General features: G+C 45.1%; 2 protein-coding genes across 5 annotated transcripts in view; one reads left to right on the forward strand and one right to left on the reverse strand.

Moving 5' to 3' along the window:
• Positions 1–367: 367 nt before the first annotated feature.
• HTR4 (5-hydroxytryptamine receptor 4) overlaps positions 368–17,604 on the forward strand; it is a 176,566-nt gene continuing 159,329 nt past the window's right edge. For all 4 annotated transcript variants that reach the window (XM_032337386.1, XM_032337388.1, XM_032337385.1 and 1 more), the window contains exon 1: positions 368–630. The gene's annotated coding sequence lies outside the window, so the exon portion shown is untranslated. The remainder of the gene's footprint in view (positions 631–17,604) is intronic.
• Positions 380–6,592, reverse strand: LOC116587241 (extensin-like). The gene is made up of 3 exons (XM_032337937.1): positions 6,472–6,592; positions 1,812–1,936; positions 380–1,087 (listed from the first exon to the last, which is right to left on the reverse strand). Exons 1-3 carry the CDS (start codon positions 6,590–6,592, stop codon positions 380–382), a joined length of 954 nt encoding a protein of 317 aa, XP_032193828.1.

Genomic DNA, 17,604 nt, shown 5'->3' on the forward strand with positions numbered 1-17,604 from the left:
CATTTTACAGATGGGAGCCCAGAGGCTCGACCCGGGATCTAACCAGGTGCTCAAGGTCACCAGTAGACGGAGCTGGGAGAACAAGCTACTTCCAGATCAGGGAAGCCAAGAGTGGACTGACACTCTTGGGCAGGATCCCTTATGAAGATTTCAGGCCAATGAAACGTTGCCTCTGGAAAACTTGGGAGCCCTCTATCTCGGGCACTACAGAGCTCACTCAGAGCCCTGCTCCCAAACTAACCCAGCCCTGGGCAGAGTCAGAGGCATGAGAAGGAAGTAAGCTATCCGGGGTTAGGATTTCCCCTGGCACGGGTACCACCAGCGCCTTCAGCTTTTATATTTATTCTCTTCTCAGAGGGGAGATGGACACTCAGAGAGGTTAACCAACTTGCCCAAGGTCACCCAGCAGCCAGCGCGGGCCAGGGGCAACCCTCAGGCAGGGGAGGCGCCCGCGGCCAGCCCAGGGGGGCAAGGTCCCGGCAGCCGCCTCCGCGCCCACTCCGGCGTGCGCCCCGCAGCCGTCGCCGTCGCCGCTCCCAGGGCGGGGGGCGGCCGCCGGGGCTGGGGGCGTGGAACCCGCGCAGCCCTGCCCTGCTGGCCGGGGAGAAGGACGATGCGCGGCGCGCCCAGGTGAGCGGGGGCCCGGGGCCGGCACCTCGGGGTCCAGCCACCGCCGCCGCCACAGCCCCGCGCCCGCGCCGCGCGCCCGCCGGCCTCCCGGCGCGGGGGCTGGAGCCGGCACCCGAGGGGGCGGCGGGGAGGGCGCAGGCAGCGGCTGGGAGCGCGGCGGCGGCAGAAGCTCGGCTCGGCGGCTGGGGGTGGCCGCTGCACCGTGCCGGGCGCCTGGCTCCCTCGCCTCGGGCGGCGGGTAGGTGCGGCAGCGGCGGGCGCGCGGGGCCGGGGCCCTGGGAGCCCACGTGTGCGGGCGGGGGCGCGGCGGGGGCTGGTGGGAGCCGGCGGGAGCCGGGAGACCGCGCCCGGCCGGAGGGGTGGGCGCTGTGGCGGCTCCCGGGTGCGGAGGGTGGCGGGTGGTGTGGTGCAGGTCCCGTCTCCGGCGTGGGACCGCCGCGGGCTCGGAGCCCGTGCCCTGCGCTTGTGTGTGTGAGTACTTGTGAAACTGCCCGTTTGTGCACTGACTGTGTGTGTGTGTGTGTGTGTGTGTGTGTGTGAGAGAGAGAGAGAGAGAGAGAGAGATTGAGAGAGAGAGAGAGAGAGAGAGAGGCGCGTAACCTAGCACATCCATAACCGTGTATGTAACTGGATACGTGTGTGTGGACTGGAAGCGTGGTCCTGGGTGTGTGGCCGAGAGGGTGTAACTCCCTCTCACTGCGTGTGTCTGTATGTGACAAGGCAGGGAGGTTCTCGGTGCATACCTGGCTGCGCGTGTGAGTGACCGCGAGTGTGTGGGCTCGCTGTGCGGCATGAAGCGTTCACGGTCACTGCCAGGACTAGCTTCCTGCGGTTGTCTTTCACAGAATCCCAATCCCGGTTTCAGGAGCATTTCCCCTCAGCGTGCTCCCCAGCGGCGTGTGGCACTGTGCTGTTAGCTGCCTTTGGAAGAAGTGGCTGTGGAGCCCAAGAGGGGATGGCCGGCAGAGGTGGACAGGTCATGGCCACCAGCTTTTCTTCCTATAGTGCAAGGTTAAAGAGAAAATGTGGGCTTGATTTCCCATTTGGTGCATTAAACTGAACCAGAAAATGTTTCCTAGGTGGGCTTTGATGGAAGGACACTGAGGCAGGCTTGTCCTTCTTGCCCTTCTAGTCTAGATTCTGCGGAGACGGGCTCCCTGGGTGGGCTTCTCCACCCCAACCCCCCAGTGTCCGCCCTGGTCCTCCGGTGGAACTTCGGGCTCCATGGTGAGGGAGGAGGAGCTGCTGTGTGCTGCTGGTGAGCACAGGTGGTGAAGGGAAAGGACACTGTGACGGATGCCGTGCCCTAGAAAGAAGGAAAAAGTCAGGACAGGGGATGAGACTCATTCGGTTCTGAGAAGCAGCTTTCACCCAGGAATGGATGAGGTGGAGAAAATTATTAAAAAGTAAAGAGAGTGCTCAGCATTCTCAAGTCGTTTTTTAAAATCTATTTTTTAATCTATTTTTCCCATCCACCCTTACCCTAAACTTTCTTGTGTCTGCATCACTCCCCGCGCTCGCCCTGAGAAATGCTGCGAGCATCATCAATATGGCGCCTTTGAGCAGGTCGCCCTTTCTGCCCCAGAACTGGTGCACTTCTGAGCTCAGGGGAGCTTGGGGGTGTGTTGACTTCAGCGCCTGTTGAGCACGTGGAGGGCCCAGAGGAAAGTGGTGCTCTTTGTTCCTCTGATTTATCTGGATTTTATTCCTTAAAACTGGTCCTTATAGGGGTCACAGTGCCCTCACCACCACCAAGCAGATTGAATTTCCTTCCACTGGACTCCTCTTGGGCCCCCTGACCCTGTTCATCCCCTATCCCCATCCCCAAGTTCTCTGATGGAAGGAGAGCACTGGAAACCCAGCAGAAGGGACCTGCTCCCCACCTCCTGACCCTCCCCCACCCTCTGTTATCGAACCACCAGCTGTGCTCCAAGTCACTCTGGCTGGGAACTGAAGTCACCTCATTGTATCTCCCCTTCATCATTGGAGGCCAGAGCTGCGGGATCCGTGGGCGGGGCTTAGCCGTTTTCCCTCAGTACTTCTTCAGTCTAATTTTGTTTGCTTTTTTTATTCCCACTGACACCCCCTTATCAGATGAACCCTACATTCAGGGATTTCCAGAGGTAAGAACAGCTGAAGACTGTGATCACTGACAAAATGCCAAGCACATGCACAGAGGAGACCCTTGATACTATCGCTATCTGACTAATAGATTAAGTAAGTTCTTTGGAAGGATCTGGACGTTCTGAAGCTGGTAGCTTCCTGTGACCTAGATGGAGTCTCTGGGCCTTTGTAAATTTTAGTTTCTTTATCTGTGAAATGTGATAGAAGATTTCAACTGGAATCTCATTCCTAGATCACTTCCTAAGGTTTCTTCCAGCTTTACAAGTCTCTGATTGTGATTGGTGTTCCTTCAGTGAGAAACATGTCCCTTGGTGACTTAATGGTTGTCTTTCAATACCTAACCATCTTTTTTTGAAGTTCCGTGTGTCCTTAGGGAAAGGATCCAGGCAAAAGGGTGAAGGGTGGAAACACTATTGACTTAAATTTGTGGTTAAGAGTCAACTGCCCACATTAAGCCTTTGGCTTGAAGGGGTCTTAGAGGTCATCTATTCTCATGTCCCATCAAGTGCCAGAATCTTCCATGCCATCACCTTTTTGAAAGTTGAAAAAGTGTGTTAAGTCTTATTAAGAAAACTTCACATAGTGTTGTAATTCAGGGTTTCTCAGATCTTTGTGCTATTGACATCTTGGATTAGATAATTTTTTGTTGTTGTTGTGAGGGACTGTGCTGTGCATCACCAGCTGGTTAGCAGCGTCTCTGGTGCCCATTAAATGACTATAGCAACCACCCGTTGTGATGACAAAAATGTGCCCGTGGGGAACAAAATCTTTTCCTACCCCCAGTCCCTGTTGAGAACCACCGCTGTAATTCAAACACAAGTCTTGCAGCCTTGTACCCAAATACCTCCTGACAAAGTAATTTAATAAGTCATTGAAGTGGTGTGTTGCTAGTTGCTATTCTACCCACTCCCAGCTTTATGACCCTCACACATTTACCTTTATCCTGTCTGGTTTCTCACTGCCTTGTTGCTATGCCTGGAAATGCTCAAGATGTTGCTCAAGGCTAATAGGCATTTTGGAGACATTATCATAATAATCCTAATAGCTCACATTAATCCAGCCCTTATTTTGTGCCAGGCACAGTTCTAAATGCTTTACGTGGATGATCTCATTTAATCTTCATTAAGAGTCCCGTGAGAGAGATACTTTTATTACCCCCCCCCCCCGGCCCCTTGGCAGAGATGAGGTAACTCAGACTTCGAGAGGTGGGGTAAGGTGTTCTGAGTCCTCTGAGCTGTGAAGCAGGTGAGCTGGGTCTGACTCTGGAGTCTCTTCTGAGCCCCCACACTAAACTCTCTTCTATGAATGGGATCTTGACATTACAGGGTGGAAATGAATTGAAACAGCTCCTAGTTTGGTTTGTAGAACCAAGTCTGCTTCTAAGAAAGCTAGAAACTGAAGTTGGCAGTTGCGTTCACTTGAAACAATGTAATTTCTCCCTTTTTCTTCTCCTCGCTCTTTGTCGTTCATGTTATTCAGAAAAAGCTACAAAGTTTAAGCAGGGGAAGAGAGGTGGTAGCGGGGCTGGGTACACTGGGAGCTGAGGGGGCTCCGGGGAAAGGAAAGATGGAGAAAAAGGAGCAAACAATGGATGAGGCATTTCATTTTCCAGTAGGTTCTCACCGTCATGGAGACTTTAGCTATTTCTTTAGTCCCCACAGCTGAAGTTGCCATATTTCTATGAACTCCCTCCTTCTATCTTCTTAGCCTGTTCTCTTGTTCTTCCGTGCTGCATAATATGTTCTTGCTACTGAGGCAGTAGGTGAACAAACACACTGGGACAGAAGAACATAAAATGCAGTGTAAATGGCCACCAAGCAGGCTCATTGCTAGGATGAGAATGACGACCTTACCCAATACTGTTAAGCTTGACAATCCAAGGCTGACTGAGAAGGCTGGCTCGTGCTTCTAAGCCCCTGTATCAACAAAGCCACAGGGTGGGTAGCTGCCAGCAAATAAAGCGTAGAGCTTTGGTTTTGCAAGCTTTGCAGATTGGTTAAGACAGCGGTTCTCAAACTTTGGTGAGCTCCAGAATCATCTGTAGGATGGGCTGAAACACAGATGGCTGGTTCCCATCTCTAGAAGTTCTGATCCAGTGCTTCTAGTTTGGAGTCTGAGAATTTGTATTTCTGGCTACGATCTCAGGTGATGCTGATGCTACTGGTCCGTGACCCACAGCATGAGGACCACAGGGTAAGGGCTGAGAGAACTGAATAGCGCTCACAACCCATCCACCTGAAATGTTTTAATAATAAAAGCCTTTGCCTTTTCTGAGCTATGGTACTTCTAGGTTAGGTTAATTTTTTTTTTAAGATTTTATTTATTTATTTGACAGAGATCACAAGTAGACAGAGAGGCAGGCAGAGAGGGAGAAGCAGGTTCCCTGCTGAGCAGGGAGCCCAATGTGGGACTCGATCCCAGGACCCTGGGATCATGACCTGAACCGAAGGCAGAGGCTTTAACCCACTGAGCCACCCAGGCACCCCTAGGTTAGGTTAATTCTCATCTTAGATCTTTTCATACTCCCTACTTCTTACACAGCCCCATGGCTACTTCTGTTGGAATGATAAAATCCCTCATTACTCACAGGATAATCCAAATGAAAGTATCTGCTGCCAGGTACTTTCTGGACCAGTCCCTCTTAGATTAAGAAAGGTTTTTTTATCTGTCAATCCAGCTTTGGTTTCCTTGTAATTGCTTCACATTTTTTTTTTCTGTGTTCAGACCAACGTTAGCCCAACCAAGAAGCCCAACAGAAACTCAAGTCAGAACATTTACATGTGACCGACGACATTTTTAAAAAAATCTTGATCAGTTTTTCTTTTCAAACCAGATTTCAAGCTCCATCAACCCATTCCTTCTTCTCGACACAGCTTTTGCCTCTTCTTGCACAACCACACATCCCCACCTGAACAAGGTGGCTCCAAGTAGCGGGTCAGAAAGATCTAGTGGTTGTGAAGCTCAGAAACTCATTATTTAAATAATGTTCATTGAATGTTTGCCAGGTGCCATGGCATTGTGTACACCTGGCCATCTTGGATTTGTATACCAAAACCCTGGGAGAAGGTAGGTCTTTCTCATTTACAGACAGAGAAACCAAGGCCTGGAAACTTGAAGAAAACTCTTATGTTAGTTAGGATAATTGTATTATGAAATATGTATATTAGTGGACCCATAATAAGAGGCAATATTGGCTTGCTTTGGCAAAACTTGGGAATTATTGGAAGGATAAAGAGGCTTTTCTCATGTATTCAAGGAACTAGACCCAAGGAAGTATGAGAACCAAGACATCAACAGAGAACTAAGCTCCGGGAGCTCACGGCCCTTTCTCCATGGCTCTGCCAGGGATGGGACCCACTCCCAAGGGTGCATCTCTCAGTTCTAACTCTCAGCAGTGAGAATCGGACTGGCCCAGTCATTTATGGGAAAGTAGGCTCAGCAGAAGCATTGTTGCCACAGGGCTCCCTGCTGGAGTGGTAGATATTCCCGGTATAAGTGGTTTGGTGGCACTGAGATGAAGGTCTCCTGCGTCACACAACTAGTGACAGAGACAAAATTTGATCTTAGGTTTGACTTTATAGCCAATGCTTTTCTCCTACCAAAGGGATGCTTGATAGAGAAACACATTAATTTGGGAGGTAATAAAGATGACCTGTTTTTATTTTCAAGGTCCTCCCATGTGCGGCACGTGGCCCTGCTGCTTCCATTTGAGCATACCTTTTGGTTTCTGAGACTTCTGTGGCTGCATCCTGGCTCCTCTCTGTCCCTCTGATTTCTCTGCCATGTGGCCCGGCTTCTCCTTCTGCTCATGCGTGTCAGGCTCTGGCTCACCTAGCATCGCTCCGTCTCACAGATAGTTGAAGCTGAGGGGATCCGTCATCTTGTCTTGTCTTTTATCTGTACTGTAAATAATACTGATAATATAGGCCAAGCACTTATTGTGAACACCACCGAAAGCTCTGGATCTCATCCAACTCTTCTAACAAACTTGTCTTTTTTTATTTCCCAACATTTTATCACAAAAAACCCCAAACACTGAAGAGAAAAGTTGAAAGAATTTTATGGCAAACTCTCACATACTCACCACAGAGTTTCCGTAGTTAACATTTTGCTAACTTCCTTTGTCACATTTCTGTCTGTCCACCCTTCTATCCATTTGTCAGTCCATTATTTGGATGTTTCAAAATAAGTTTGTTATTCTCATTTTTATAATCGGGAAACTGAGGCCAAAACCGTTGACATGACTTGTCCAAGGTCACCACCTTTTGTGGAGGGATGAGCTGAGATTTAGCCCTGGCAGTCTGGCTCCCAACTCCTTCTCGAGCATCAGGCCACATTATGTCTCCTGGAAGTGGGGAGGGAAAGACTCACTCAAGGTCAGTTAATGGCAAGCAATGACCAGCACCCAGGTCACCTAATTCTCAGGCTCCTGAAATTTCCATTACATTGACCCATGATAGATAGTTTGCTCCACAAGTAAAGATGATGGTCTCCTTGCTCTGCAAAGAGCTGCAGGGTTGGTATTTTACAGACTAACCCGGACCCCTGGAAAACCTAATTTCTGACATGGAAGATTTTACAAAACTAATACACTGTCAACAACTTAGGATAGTTTATGGCACCGACAGGCTGGGGAATGACCATTTTAGGTAGCTTTTCACATTGTCCAGAGGACTTTTGTGTGTGTCCTCTTATCTCAAGTTTTTGAGTAAGATCTGTAAGACAGGGGCGCTGGGTGACTTCACCATCTTGAACAGCTGGAAACCTGGGGACTGTAGAAACAAAACGAGGGACTCAGAGTCACGTGGTACTAAGAACAAAGTGGGGGCTTGGTGAAAATAGTCTCTTTCAAAAACACTCTTAAGTTTTGAGGAGCTACATAAATACCTAGTTAATAAAATTGAGCTCAAAAAGTTGAGATGCGGGGCTACTGAAATCCTTTATGGGATAGCCTAGTGATTTAAGTTCTGTGTTCTAAAGCCACTGCCTGGTGTGGCCTTGGACAATGGCTCCTTTCTATGCCCTCTTCATCTGTGAAATGGGTATAATTGCAGCACTCCTTCAGGTGTAGCATGGAGATACAATGAAGTAACATGGGTGAAGAGGTTGGTACTTAGTATGTGCTCAACAAATATCAGTTATAGAAATCTGCTATTGTTCCCGTCCTGCTAGCTCAGCAGGATTCTTCTCTTCTTCCTCAAATGGGCCCCTCCTTAAATGACCCCTTTCAATGGGTCAAAAAGATAAATCTTTATCCCAAGGGGTTTATTTAGGAACTCTTGGAGGGAGAGTGTGCTCAGCAGCTTTTTGCAAGGGGACTTCTTATTAGTCCAGTAAAGATGCAGATTCTGCTCAAGAATTTCCATGCAAGCTGTAAATAGCCCATGTCCTTTGAGATTGGACTAGGATACTTAATTGGATATGATAATCAGCACATGATATCTGAAGTGGAGAGTTCTGTATAAACTGTTTTCTAACCCAGGAGGTTCAGAAGGAATAGAAAAGAGTAGGACAGAGGTAAACAGATTGGCAGAGACCTTTCTCTTGGCATGCATAGCAAGTACTGTAATCCAGGTCCTTCTGCCAAGAAGACATTTAAATAGATAAGAAAAGCTCTTAAAAGGGATTTCAGAGAGATGTGCTTACCTGAGCGGATTGCACTCTGTCTTTGCAGAGCTTCCCAAAGAGCTCTCCATGAACCATTTGCACCAGAATCGCTGGGACGTTTGTTAAAATGCAGATGCATGGGCCCACTGACTAGAGATGCTTTGAAGGAGGCACCAAGATCTGCAGTTTTGCAAGTGACTCTAGGTATTCTAATGTTAGAGACCCACTGTTGTCAGCAACCTAATTCTGCAAAGTTCAAAACACGAATTTTCAGGACTTTATTTAGATGGACTGCAGATTTTAGCCTGACCTCCTCTCAGTTCCAGGCCCCTGGGATGGGTGAGTATCAGACACTCCAGGCGTTCTGAAACTCAGCTTTCAGGGGTCTAGCCTGTAGAGAAGAGGGATAATTTCTGTAACCGCATCCCAAAGTAGAGGAGATGAGTCCCCAGGTGTATAGCTGCCTTCACAGAGAAGGAAACATCCAGCCTCCAAAGACTGGGGCACTGCCAAGCTGGAGACGACTTGTCCCAAGAGCTGGCTAAAAACTATATTGTGGACTCACTGGGCACTTGCTTCGTAAGTGTTCATTTTCATTTATTTTTTTGCAACAAGCTTATGAGATTGGTATTATGCTTATCCCTGTTATACAAATGGAGACTCAGAGGCTAAGAGAAGTAAGTGATTCATCCAGCGGCGTATACCTGGTAATCAACAGAACTAGGACAGACACCAAGGCCATACTTTGAACCGGGATGGCCAACTATCTGACTGGCTGCCTGTTTTTGTATGGCCTAGGAGCTGAGAAGGGTTTTCACGTTTTTTTTTTTTTTTAATTGTTGGGAAAAAAAAACAAACAAAAGAAGAATACTATTTCGTGACAAGGGGAAATAATATGAAATTCAAATTTCGTGCCCGTAAATACTTTTTCCTGGAAAACAGCCATGTATGTATCATCCGTCCATCCATCCATCATGTATGTATTGTCTGTGGCGGTTTTTGTGCTACAACAGCAGAGTTAGGGAGTTGCGATAATGACCTTGTGCTCCAGATAGCCTAAGATATTTGCTAAATGGCCCTCTACAGAGGAAAAAAAAGAGAGAGAGAGAGAGAAAGAAAAGAAAAAGGAATGCCACCCTCTGCTTTAAGCCACGATGCCAGTGTCTGCCAAGCTTCGATCATCTGAATACTACCTTTGTGATTCTCACCACCTTCTCATGCCATCTGTAGTATTATCTGCCTAACACGTTTCTTTAGATCAATTAGTTTTCTTTAAATAAATTTATTTTACAAAGAAACAAAAATGCAAGTGGAAACCAGTGCCAAAGGCAAGCAATAGAAGGTAGCTGTAAAAGCAAATGCAGCACATATGAAACAATATATCGGATTTCAGCTGGATGGTTGGAAGATGGATGGATGGTTTCTCTCATTTTCCTGCAGACCTCCTCACCCTTTCTGTGTTCACTGTCCTGACTTCCAATGATGAACCTGCACTGTCTTTGGAGGGCTACCCTTGGTCTTCTACAATTGACTGTGCTAACAAGTGCAGTGAGCTGGAGGTACCTGGGAAACCATGTTTCCCCTGTGTAGGGCCCTTAACCGATGATGGTTGTGGGAGTATTAATAACCCAGCGACCTCCCCACTTGTCCAGGATAATTCTGAGGGACATTTATACCATTTCCCAGAGCTTTTGTGTGAGATTAAGCTTCAGTGGCTTAAACACATTTCTCCTTGGCTGCCTTCTCCCCCGCCTCCCCTCTCCATCCCCCCTGCCGTATCATTACTCCCCTGTCAGTCTACTCACACCTGCCAAATGAACAATGTGCATTTATTTGATTCTTACCTCAAGATCTGCTTCTCGGAGGACCTTAGTGAGAGAATCGTATTTCTAGCAAAAGATTGTGAGCTCAGGACCTGTTTTTTTCTTATTATAAAATAGAGATTACCAAATGTCAGGAAGGTTTCGAAGATGAACTAACACTTATTTGAGTTCTTTTCTTCAATGTAAATAACAGTGATTAAAATAGAAAATGAAAGGAGAACACATTTTTAACCATATGATCCAACAGTACTTAATGCTCTATCCACCTACTGCTTAATATCATATGCTTTTCTCCAGTGGCAAGTGAAACACACTTGGGGACTTGATGTTTTACCTTAAAGAGTGGTCCCCAGACCAGCAGCATCAGCAAATTTTCCACTCTAAACCTACTGAATCAGAAAGCTGGAAGTGGGGCCCCACGATTGTGTTTTAATAAGCCTGCAGGTGATTCTTAGGCATGCTTAAACTTGAGAACCTCTGCTCTCCAGTAAACAGCTTCTTATTTCGTTCCACTTTCATTGCATTCCTGGATTTCATCAGAATTCAGAATCATCTCAGACTTGCTTCCTCCCCTCAACCGTGACTGACCGATGGTTTTCTGGCTTCTGTGTGAGCCTCCCACCGAGGTAGACCTCATTGCTTGCCAAGACACACAGGTCGATAACTGGACAGCTCTGATGTTGGATGACCTACTTCAGAGTGAGTCTCAAACTTCTCTTGAGATTCCGTACCTCCTTTGGAGACACAAAGACAAGATTATTTCATTCCCTAATTATCAAGTAAGACTTTCATATCATGTTACTCATTTGACAAGCACTAATCACGTACTGTATGTCTCTTCTCCTAGAACCTGTGGCCAAATTAGGGGTGAGACATTCATCAGGTGATTAGAAATCCTCCATATAACAAGTATTTAGAGGAGATCTCTGCCTTGAAAAAATCTGATTCCTAGAAATACTCTAGATGGACTCTGTTCAGTGTTACATGAAAAGGAAGTCTGTGTTTTTTCTCCACTTTTCCTCTGCTCCGTTCTTTTTCCCAAAAGGTAGATTAAGTACGCTTCTTAAATATTCTTTCAGGGCTGTTTGCAATATTAATATTAAATATTGTTCAGGGCTGTTTGCAATATCAGTTTTCTGAAGAAAGGGCAAAAATTTTCAGTTGAGAAATGTGTATTTGTCCAGAAAGAATATTTTTTTAGTCAGTTCCAAAAAAATGTTAAAAGACATTTTGCATCCCAGTTGTACATATCTTCATGGTCCCTTCAGTATAACTGAATTGGCATCTGTATGGGTTTTCAGTTATGGGAACAAAACAGCTAGAAGCTTTTTCTTTAGGACTAAATCTTTGCAGGTGACTTAGTATCAGTGGCATTTTGACTGCCATCCTGAGAAAGACACTTGCTAATATAGGTCCCAACTCCAGTAATACAGGCTTTTTTTTTTAATGGCTTACACACCACCATTTAGATGTCTAGATAACAAATAATACAATTTTTTCAGTACTAATTTATGAAGAGAAACTCTTTTAAAGAATATGTATCAACTGAGGTTTAAAAAAGTGCTAAAGTGGGACATCTGGGTGACTCAGTGGGTTAAAGCCTCTGCCTTTGGCTCAGGTCATGATCCCAGGGTCCTAGGATCAAGCCCCACATCATCGGGCTTTCTGCTCGGCAGGGAGCCTGCTTCCTCTTCTCTCTCTGCTTGACTCTCTGCCTATTTGTGATCTCTGTCTGTCAAATAAATAAATAAAATCTTAAAAAGGAAAAAGTGCTAAAACAGCATTCTACAAATATCTAATGTTTGCTAAAACAAAGTCCCTATAAATAATTAAGAAGAATTTTTTTTCTTCTATGTAGTGAGAATTTGCACAGTTGCAATTTTTTGGATGGTCCAAGAATTTTTTTTTTTCACAGTAATAGTTACTAGGCCATCATGGTCACCATGGGGTATAGAAGGCTGTGGAAATGTTTGTGTGTTTGATCGTGGTGATACTGTGTCTTGGTACAAATGGCCACTAGTGGGTTTGGGCTTGAAGTTGTGAGCTTTGACAGCTTACTCTGATCAAATACCTGGCCTTATTTGATTATAGTTTGCATTGTTCTTCTTTTTGTCCCACCTGCTCAGAGATGTCTAGTCTCACGCCCAGTAGATGAAGCCTATTTGAAACAGTTTATGTGAATTGAGCATGTATCTTTTTTTTGGGGGGCGGGAATGATTCAAAACTCTTGGCCTTTTTCTGGGGATGTGAGAGACAGAATTGATAAGATTCCTTCCTATAATGTTATTGGAAGAAACCCTATCAGTCACCAAAATTCTAGTTCTCATTTAGACATCCTTACACACATGCTGCTTGAATGCCTCCAATGACAAGAGACTCACCTTTCCAAAATTTCCTTTAGCTTCTGAGAAGCTCTAATTACCTGAAATTTCTTCTTTTCTTCACCTTCCCAGGACCCGCTGACCCAGTCCATTCTACACTTGGGGGAATTGAGCCCTAGCTTGGTGAGCAACCTGCTTAAGAATAGGAACAGTGTTTTAGTAGCCATGTTGGGCTGAGATCCCAGGCCCAGTGACTCCTGGTCCAATGCCTGCTCCTTCCCGCATGTCAAGCTCCCACCCTCAATTTGGCTATTAAGATAAATAATGTTTTACTTATTGCTGACACTTGTCCAAAATAAAGGTATTGGAATATGCCCTTTGATGTAGAAATTTAACCTGTATAAGCATACCCTATGAAGAAACGTGGTCAATCCCTGCACTGCTATGCATGAATATCTGCCCATGCAATCAGAACCAGAGGAAAACAAAACCAAAGTGCAAGAGAGCAAGCTGAGGTTAGGACATAGCTTCAGGTTGACAGGTGTTGGCACTGTTCCAAACGACGTCTCATTTCACTCCAGCAGGTGGAGACTATTTACAGGTGAGACCTATGCTCACACTTCTCATAATAGAGATGCAACTACACACCTTCTGTTAACCATTAACAACTGTTCCACAGCAATCTTTCAGGATATTCCAAGTAAAAGAACAAGGGGTAAAGATGGGGTGTACTTACCTTTTGGGTTTGCCCTTTAGGTATTTAAAATTTGTAAGCCAGAAAACCAAGGGTTGGAATCAGCAGTATGATGACCTGCTCCTCCTCTTTTTTTTTTTTTTTTTTTTTTAATTTTACTTATTTGACAGATCACAAGTAGGCAGAGAGGCAGGCAGAGACAGAGGGGGAAGCAGGTTCCCTGTCAGCAGAGAGCCCAATGCAGGTCTTGATCCCAAGATCCTGAGACCATGACCCAAGCTGAAGGCAGAGGCTTTAACCCACTGAGCCACCCAAGCGCTCCTCCTCCCCCTTTTTAAGGGAAAGATCAATCTCAATGTACCCAACAGGGAAAAGAAACTCCAAAGAATCTGATAGAGTTGGATGTTGCTGTAGCTTTACTTTTGTGATGGATAAAGCATTTTGAATAATTCTGGTTGCTTGAGCTTGTCCTAGCCCTGAGAGAATACTGAGAACTCCCTTGGACTTCACATGGTAGAAAGTTCTGTTTGACTCTCTTTTCCATGCCTTTCCCAAGACTTGCTGTGTTCCTTGTCTGGTTATGAGAATCTAGGACTGTTACCCTGAAGGAGACCAACATGGGGATCTCCCTCCTTGTCCCTTAGATAAGGATACAGCATGACGGTGGTTAAAACATACATGTGGTCTAATTGAATTTCAGATTGGCAGAACTTTTAGAAGTGACATAGCTTATACCCAGACATAATAGATGTTCTCAGTTGATTGCATCTTTAATTGCCTAGGTGGTTAAGGAGCCAGAAATGTAAGTATGTGAGATAAAAACACTGGTTCCTTAAACATCCCTCTTGCTGTATGCAATCTTCCTGACAAGAGGTGTCCCTGTAATCTCGCTTCTGATTAGTTAGCTCTGGTGAACATGGCAGAAAATAGTGGACTGTGATGGATTAATCAAATCAGGATAGATACAAATCAGCACCAATTTATCTTCTGTTACTGTTCCTCTTTCTCTCTGACAAAATGCAGGCTGTCTCACTGGCTTGTTAAATGGCAATCATTTTAAATTTGCTCATTGGGTTTCTGATGAGCAAGACATAACAATGTGTATTGCCATGAATATATCAGCCCCCCCTCCCCGTGTTGTAACATTTTGAAATGCAGTTTAAAGGAGATGATCTTCAGCGAGTTCTTAACTGGTTTTCTTAGTTCCAGTTTTTCTTCCTTCTAATCTGTATATAAATACAATATTGATTTTTTTTTTTTTTTTTTGTCTATTATCCAGGATTCTTTGGTTCCAAGTAATCGCTGGAACCCAACTCAAACTGGCTTAAGAAGGGGGGAAAAAAAAAGAAGGGAAAACAAAAAGGAGTATGTTGGCTCGTATAATTGGAAAGTTCAGGTGTAAGACTGTCTTAAGACCCCATTGTATTTGTTTTGTTTTTTTTTTTTGACACCATTGTATTTGAAACCTCAAGTTCTCTATGTTCCAACTCTGCTTTCCTTGTGGTTACCTTCATTCTTGACAGGCTTTCCCCACAAAGTGGCATTGGTGTCCCCCAATAGCTTCATCCTGAAAGTCTTAACAGTCTAGCAACACTAGGGAAAACAGAGACTCTTTCTAGCAAAAATCCTAGGGTTAGCTTTCAATAGTCTAGCCGGTGAGCAAAGGAATTCTGGCCAGGGAGTGAACTGTTCTGATTGGCCAGAGCCAGTCTTGTGCTTATCACTGGACCCAGGGACTGAGGCCGGGGAGGGATGGTTCTCCAAAGGAAATTCAAAGTGCTCTTTTCAGAGAAAGAAGGATTCTTTCTCTTCTAGTAGAAGGAAGTGTGATATGATGATAAGAACTCTACGAAATAAAACTTGAGTTTCAGAATTCACAGACCTAGATTCTGTTCCCAGTTTGGCCAAGTACCAGCCAGGTAACTGGCAAGTCAGTTGGCCTCTCTGGCTCATAGTATCTTCACCTTACAGTAGGGACAAAAGACTTTGAGGCTGGAAGAAGAGGAAAAAGACAGTGTTTGGACCTTGCCAACACTTAGTAAAAGGTAACTAAATAGAGGAGATGGTTTTCTGCTACTTTAAAAAATTACTGTATTGTGCCCTGGATGATCTATAGATTAGCTCCCAGTTGGAAATTCACAAACTCTCAAACCTATTCTTCATTTGCAAAACTAATTAGTTAGATAGATTGACTCGACAAGTATCTACGAAGAGAATGTAACGTACCAGGTATTTTTCTAGGTACTAAGGATGTAATAGTGGTCAGGTATCTAACTATGCCCTCTTGAAACTATTCTAGTGAGGAAGACCAGTTACTAATAAAGAAACAATGGAGTATATAATAATGCATGTGCTAGTAAGAGAAAATAGAGTGGATAAAGAGGATAGAAACTTCTAGAATATGAGGTCTGAAATTCTACTCAGATGATCAGGGAAGACTTCAATGAGGAAGTGACCGTTGAGCAGTAGTTAGGAGGCAATGAGCGAAAAGGCCGTGAGGTGAAAAATCTTCTTTTATGGCCAAGGAAAGTAGCAAAACCAGGAAACTCAAGGGCACTGAAGGGGTGGGGCACAGCTAAAGTTGAGGTTGGGGAGGAGCTGGGTGGGACCAGATCACTTCAGGTCTGGTTGGCCATGATAAGGAGTTTGGATTTTATTCTAAGGGTGACTAGAAGCCTCTAGAATTTTATGCAGGCAAGACATGATTTGACTTACATGTTGAAAATCCCTTGCCAGCTCCTGTGGGGGCAATGATAGGGGGGCAAGCAGGAGAGCAGTTCGAGAGGGCATGGAGGGATCCGAAGAAAAGAGATGGTGGTGTGGACCAGGGTGCTGATTATGGAGGGAATGAGAAAAACTTAGGTTAAGCAATCATTTTCAAAATAGGATGAATTTGCTGACAGTTTGGTTGTAGGGTGTGAGAAAAAGGGGTTGTTTGTTTAAGTAACTGGGTCAGTGGTGGCACCCTTCGCCGAAATGGAAAGCACTAGGGAAGGATTCGATTTTTGTGTTGGGAGTGGGAAATGTAGAGTTCAGTTTGAAATGCTTTTTATTTGATTTTTAAAAAATTTTAAAAGTAATCTCTGTATACAATATGGGGCTCAAACTTACAGCCCCTAGATCAAGAGTCCCATGCCCCACCGACTGAGCCAGCCAGGCATTTCTGAAATGCTTTTTATTTTAAGCCATGGGAATGGATGTGATCACTTCAAGAAAGATCTAAGTAGAGGAAAAAGGAGGATGCGGCCTGTCCCTTCAATAGTTAAGGCTTTGTACTTAAATATTTCAAATCAAAGATTATTTGGATTCAAAGACGTGAAAGAGATGGAAGTAGATGGAGCTACTTTGCTTGAGGTCAGAGTAGGGGGTTCAGAGTCTTGGAGGCTAAGCCTTCCCCCACACCTGCCCCAGACTCAGAAATGCCCACAGAATTCCTTGTTCATCCACAAGGTTCTAAAGAACAAACACTGGAAAACACAGAGAGATCTGCATCCTTTCCAACTCGGGGGGTCTGCCATTCTCTTCCTGGCGGCCAGGCGAGTGTGTTTGGTCCACCCTGACCAAAGCATCCAAGGGCCCAGTCTGAGGTTCATGGTTCTGTTGTGTAGATAAACAGATTCATAGTTTCTTCTTAGTAAGATTTGATTAGAAAATCAGCAGATGGAATTATAGAATGTCAGAGCTGGAAGTGAACCCAGAGATCATCTCCTCCAGTCCCTCTGTTTACCAAGAAGTGGATGATGAAACTCAGAAGGAAAAAAGGATTAGTTCAGGGCCACCCCCAAAGAAGCAGCCCAGGACCTGCCCCTATATTCTCTGACTTGCCATGGTGTGGAACAAATGTGACGCAAAACATTTTCTTCTGAAAAATGAAACTGCAGTCAGTTAAAAGGGCCAACTTGATGGAGATCAGTGAGTACCTTCCCCGGAAAGTATGTCAGGTCTTCTCAGAGTCCCTGGTAGAGGGACTTTTGGTAGTTTGAAAGTGAACTTCCCTTTCATTTGGAGTTCTGACCCTGGAGTTCATGAATGGGCTTCGAGAAATAATGTGCCCCTCTGGAGTTGTGTATGTATGTGCATGTCCATCATTGTTTCTGGGCAGGGAGTTCTCAAGAGTTTATTGGATTTTCAAATGGGTGTATGATTACCTAGCCTCAAAAAGTTGAAAGAAGAAAAACCAACCCTGAAGATCTTCATGGGAAACAAGATGGCAGACCATTTTAGGCAAGATATCATTTTAATCATGACGAGATAACAACTTATTTTCACTGGCTAGTGTCCTAAAGCAGATCGGGTAAATAAGCTGTGTTTCTGGGAAGAGCAACAAGAAGTAAACTGATTAAGATGGAGTACAGAGAAGTACCTGTGTGTTTTAATCTCTGGGAGATTAATAAAACGCTAAAGA

This window comes from Mustela erminea, chromosome 3 (genome assembly GCF_009829155.1).
Source record: "Mustela erminea isolate mMusErm1 chromosome 3, mMusErm1.Pri, whole genome shotgun sequence".
Lineage (NCBI taxonomy): Eukaryota > Metazoa > Chordata > Mammalia > Carnivora > Mustelidae > Mustela > Mustela erminea.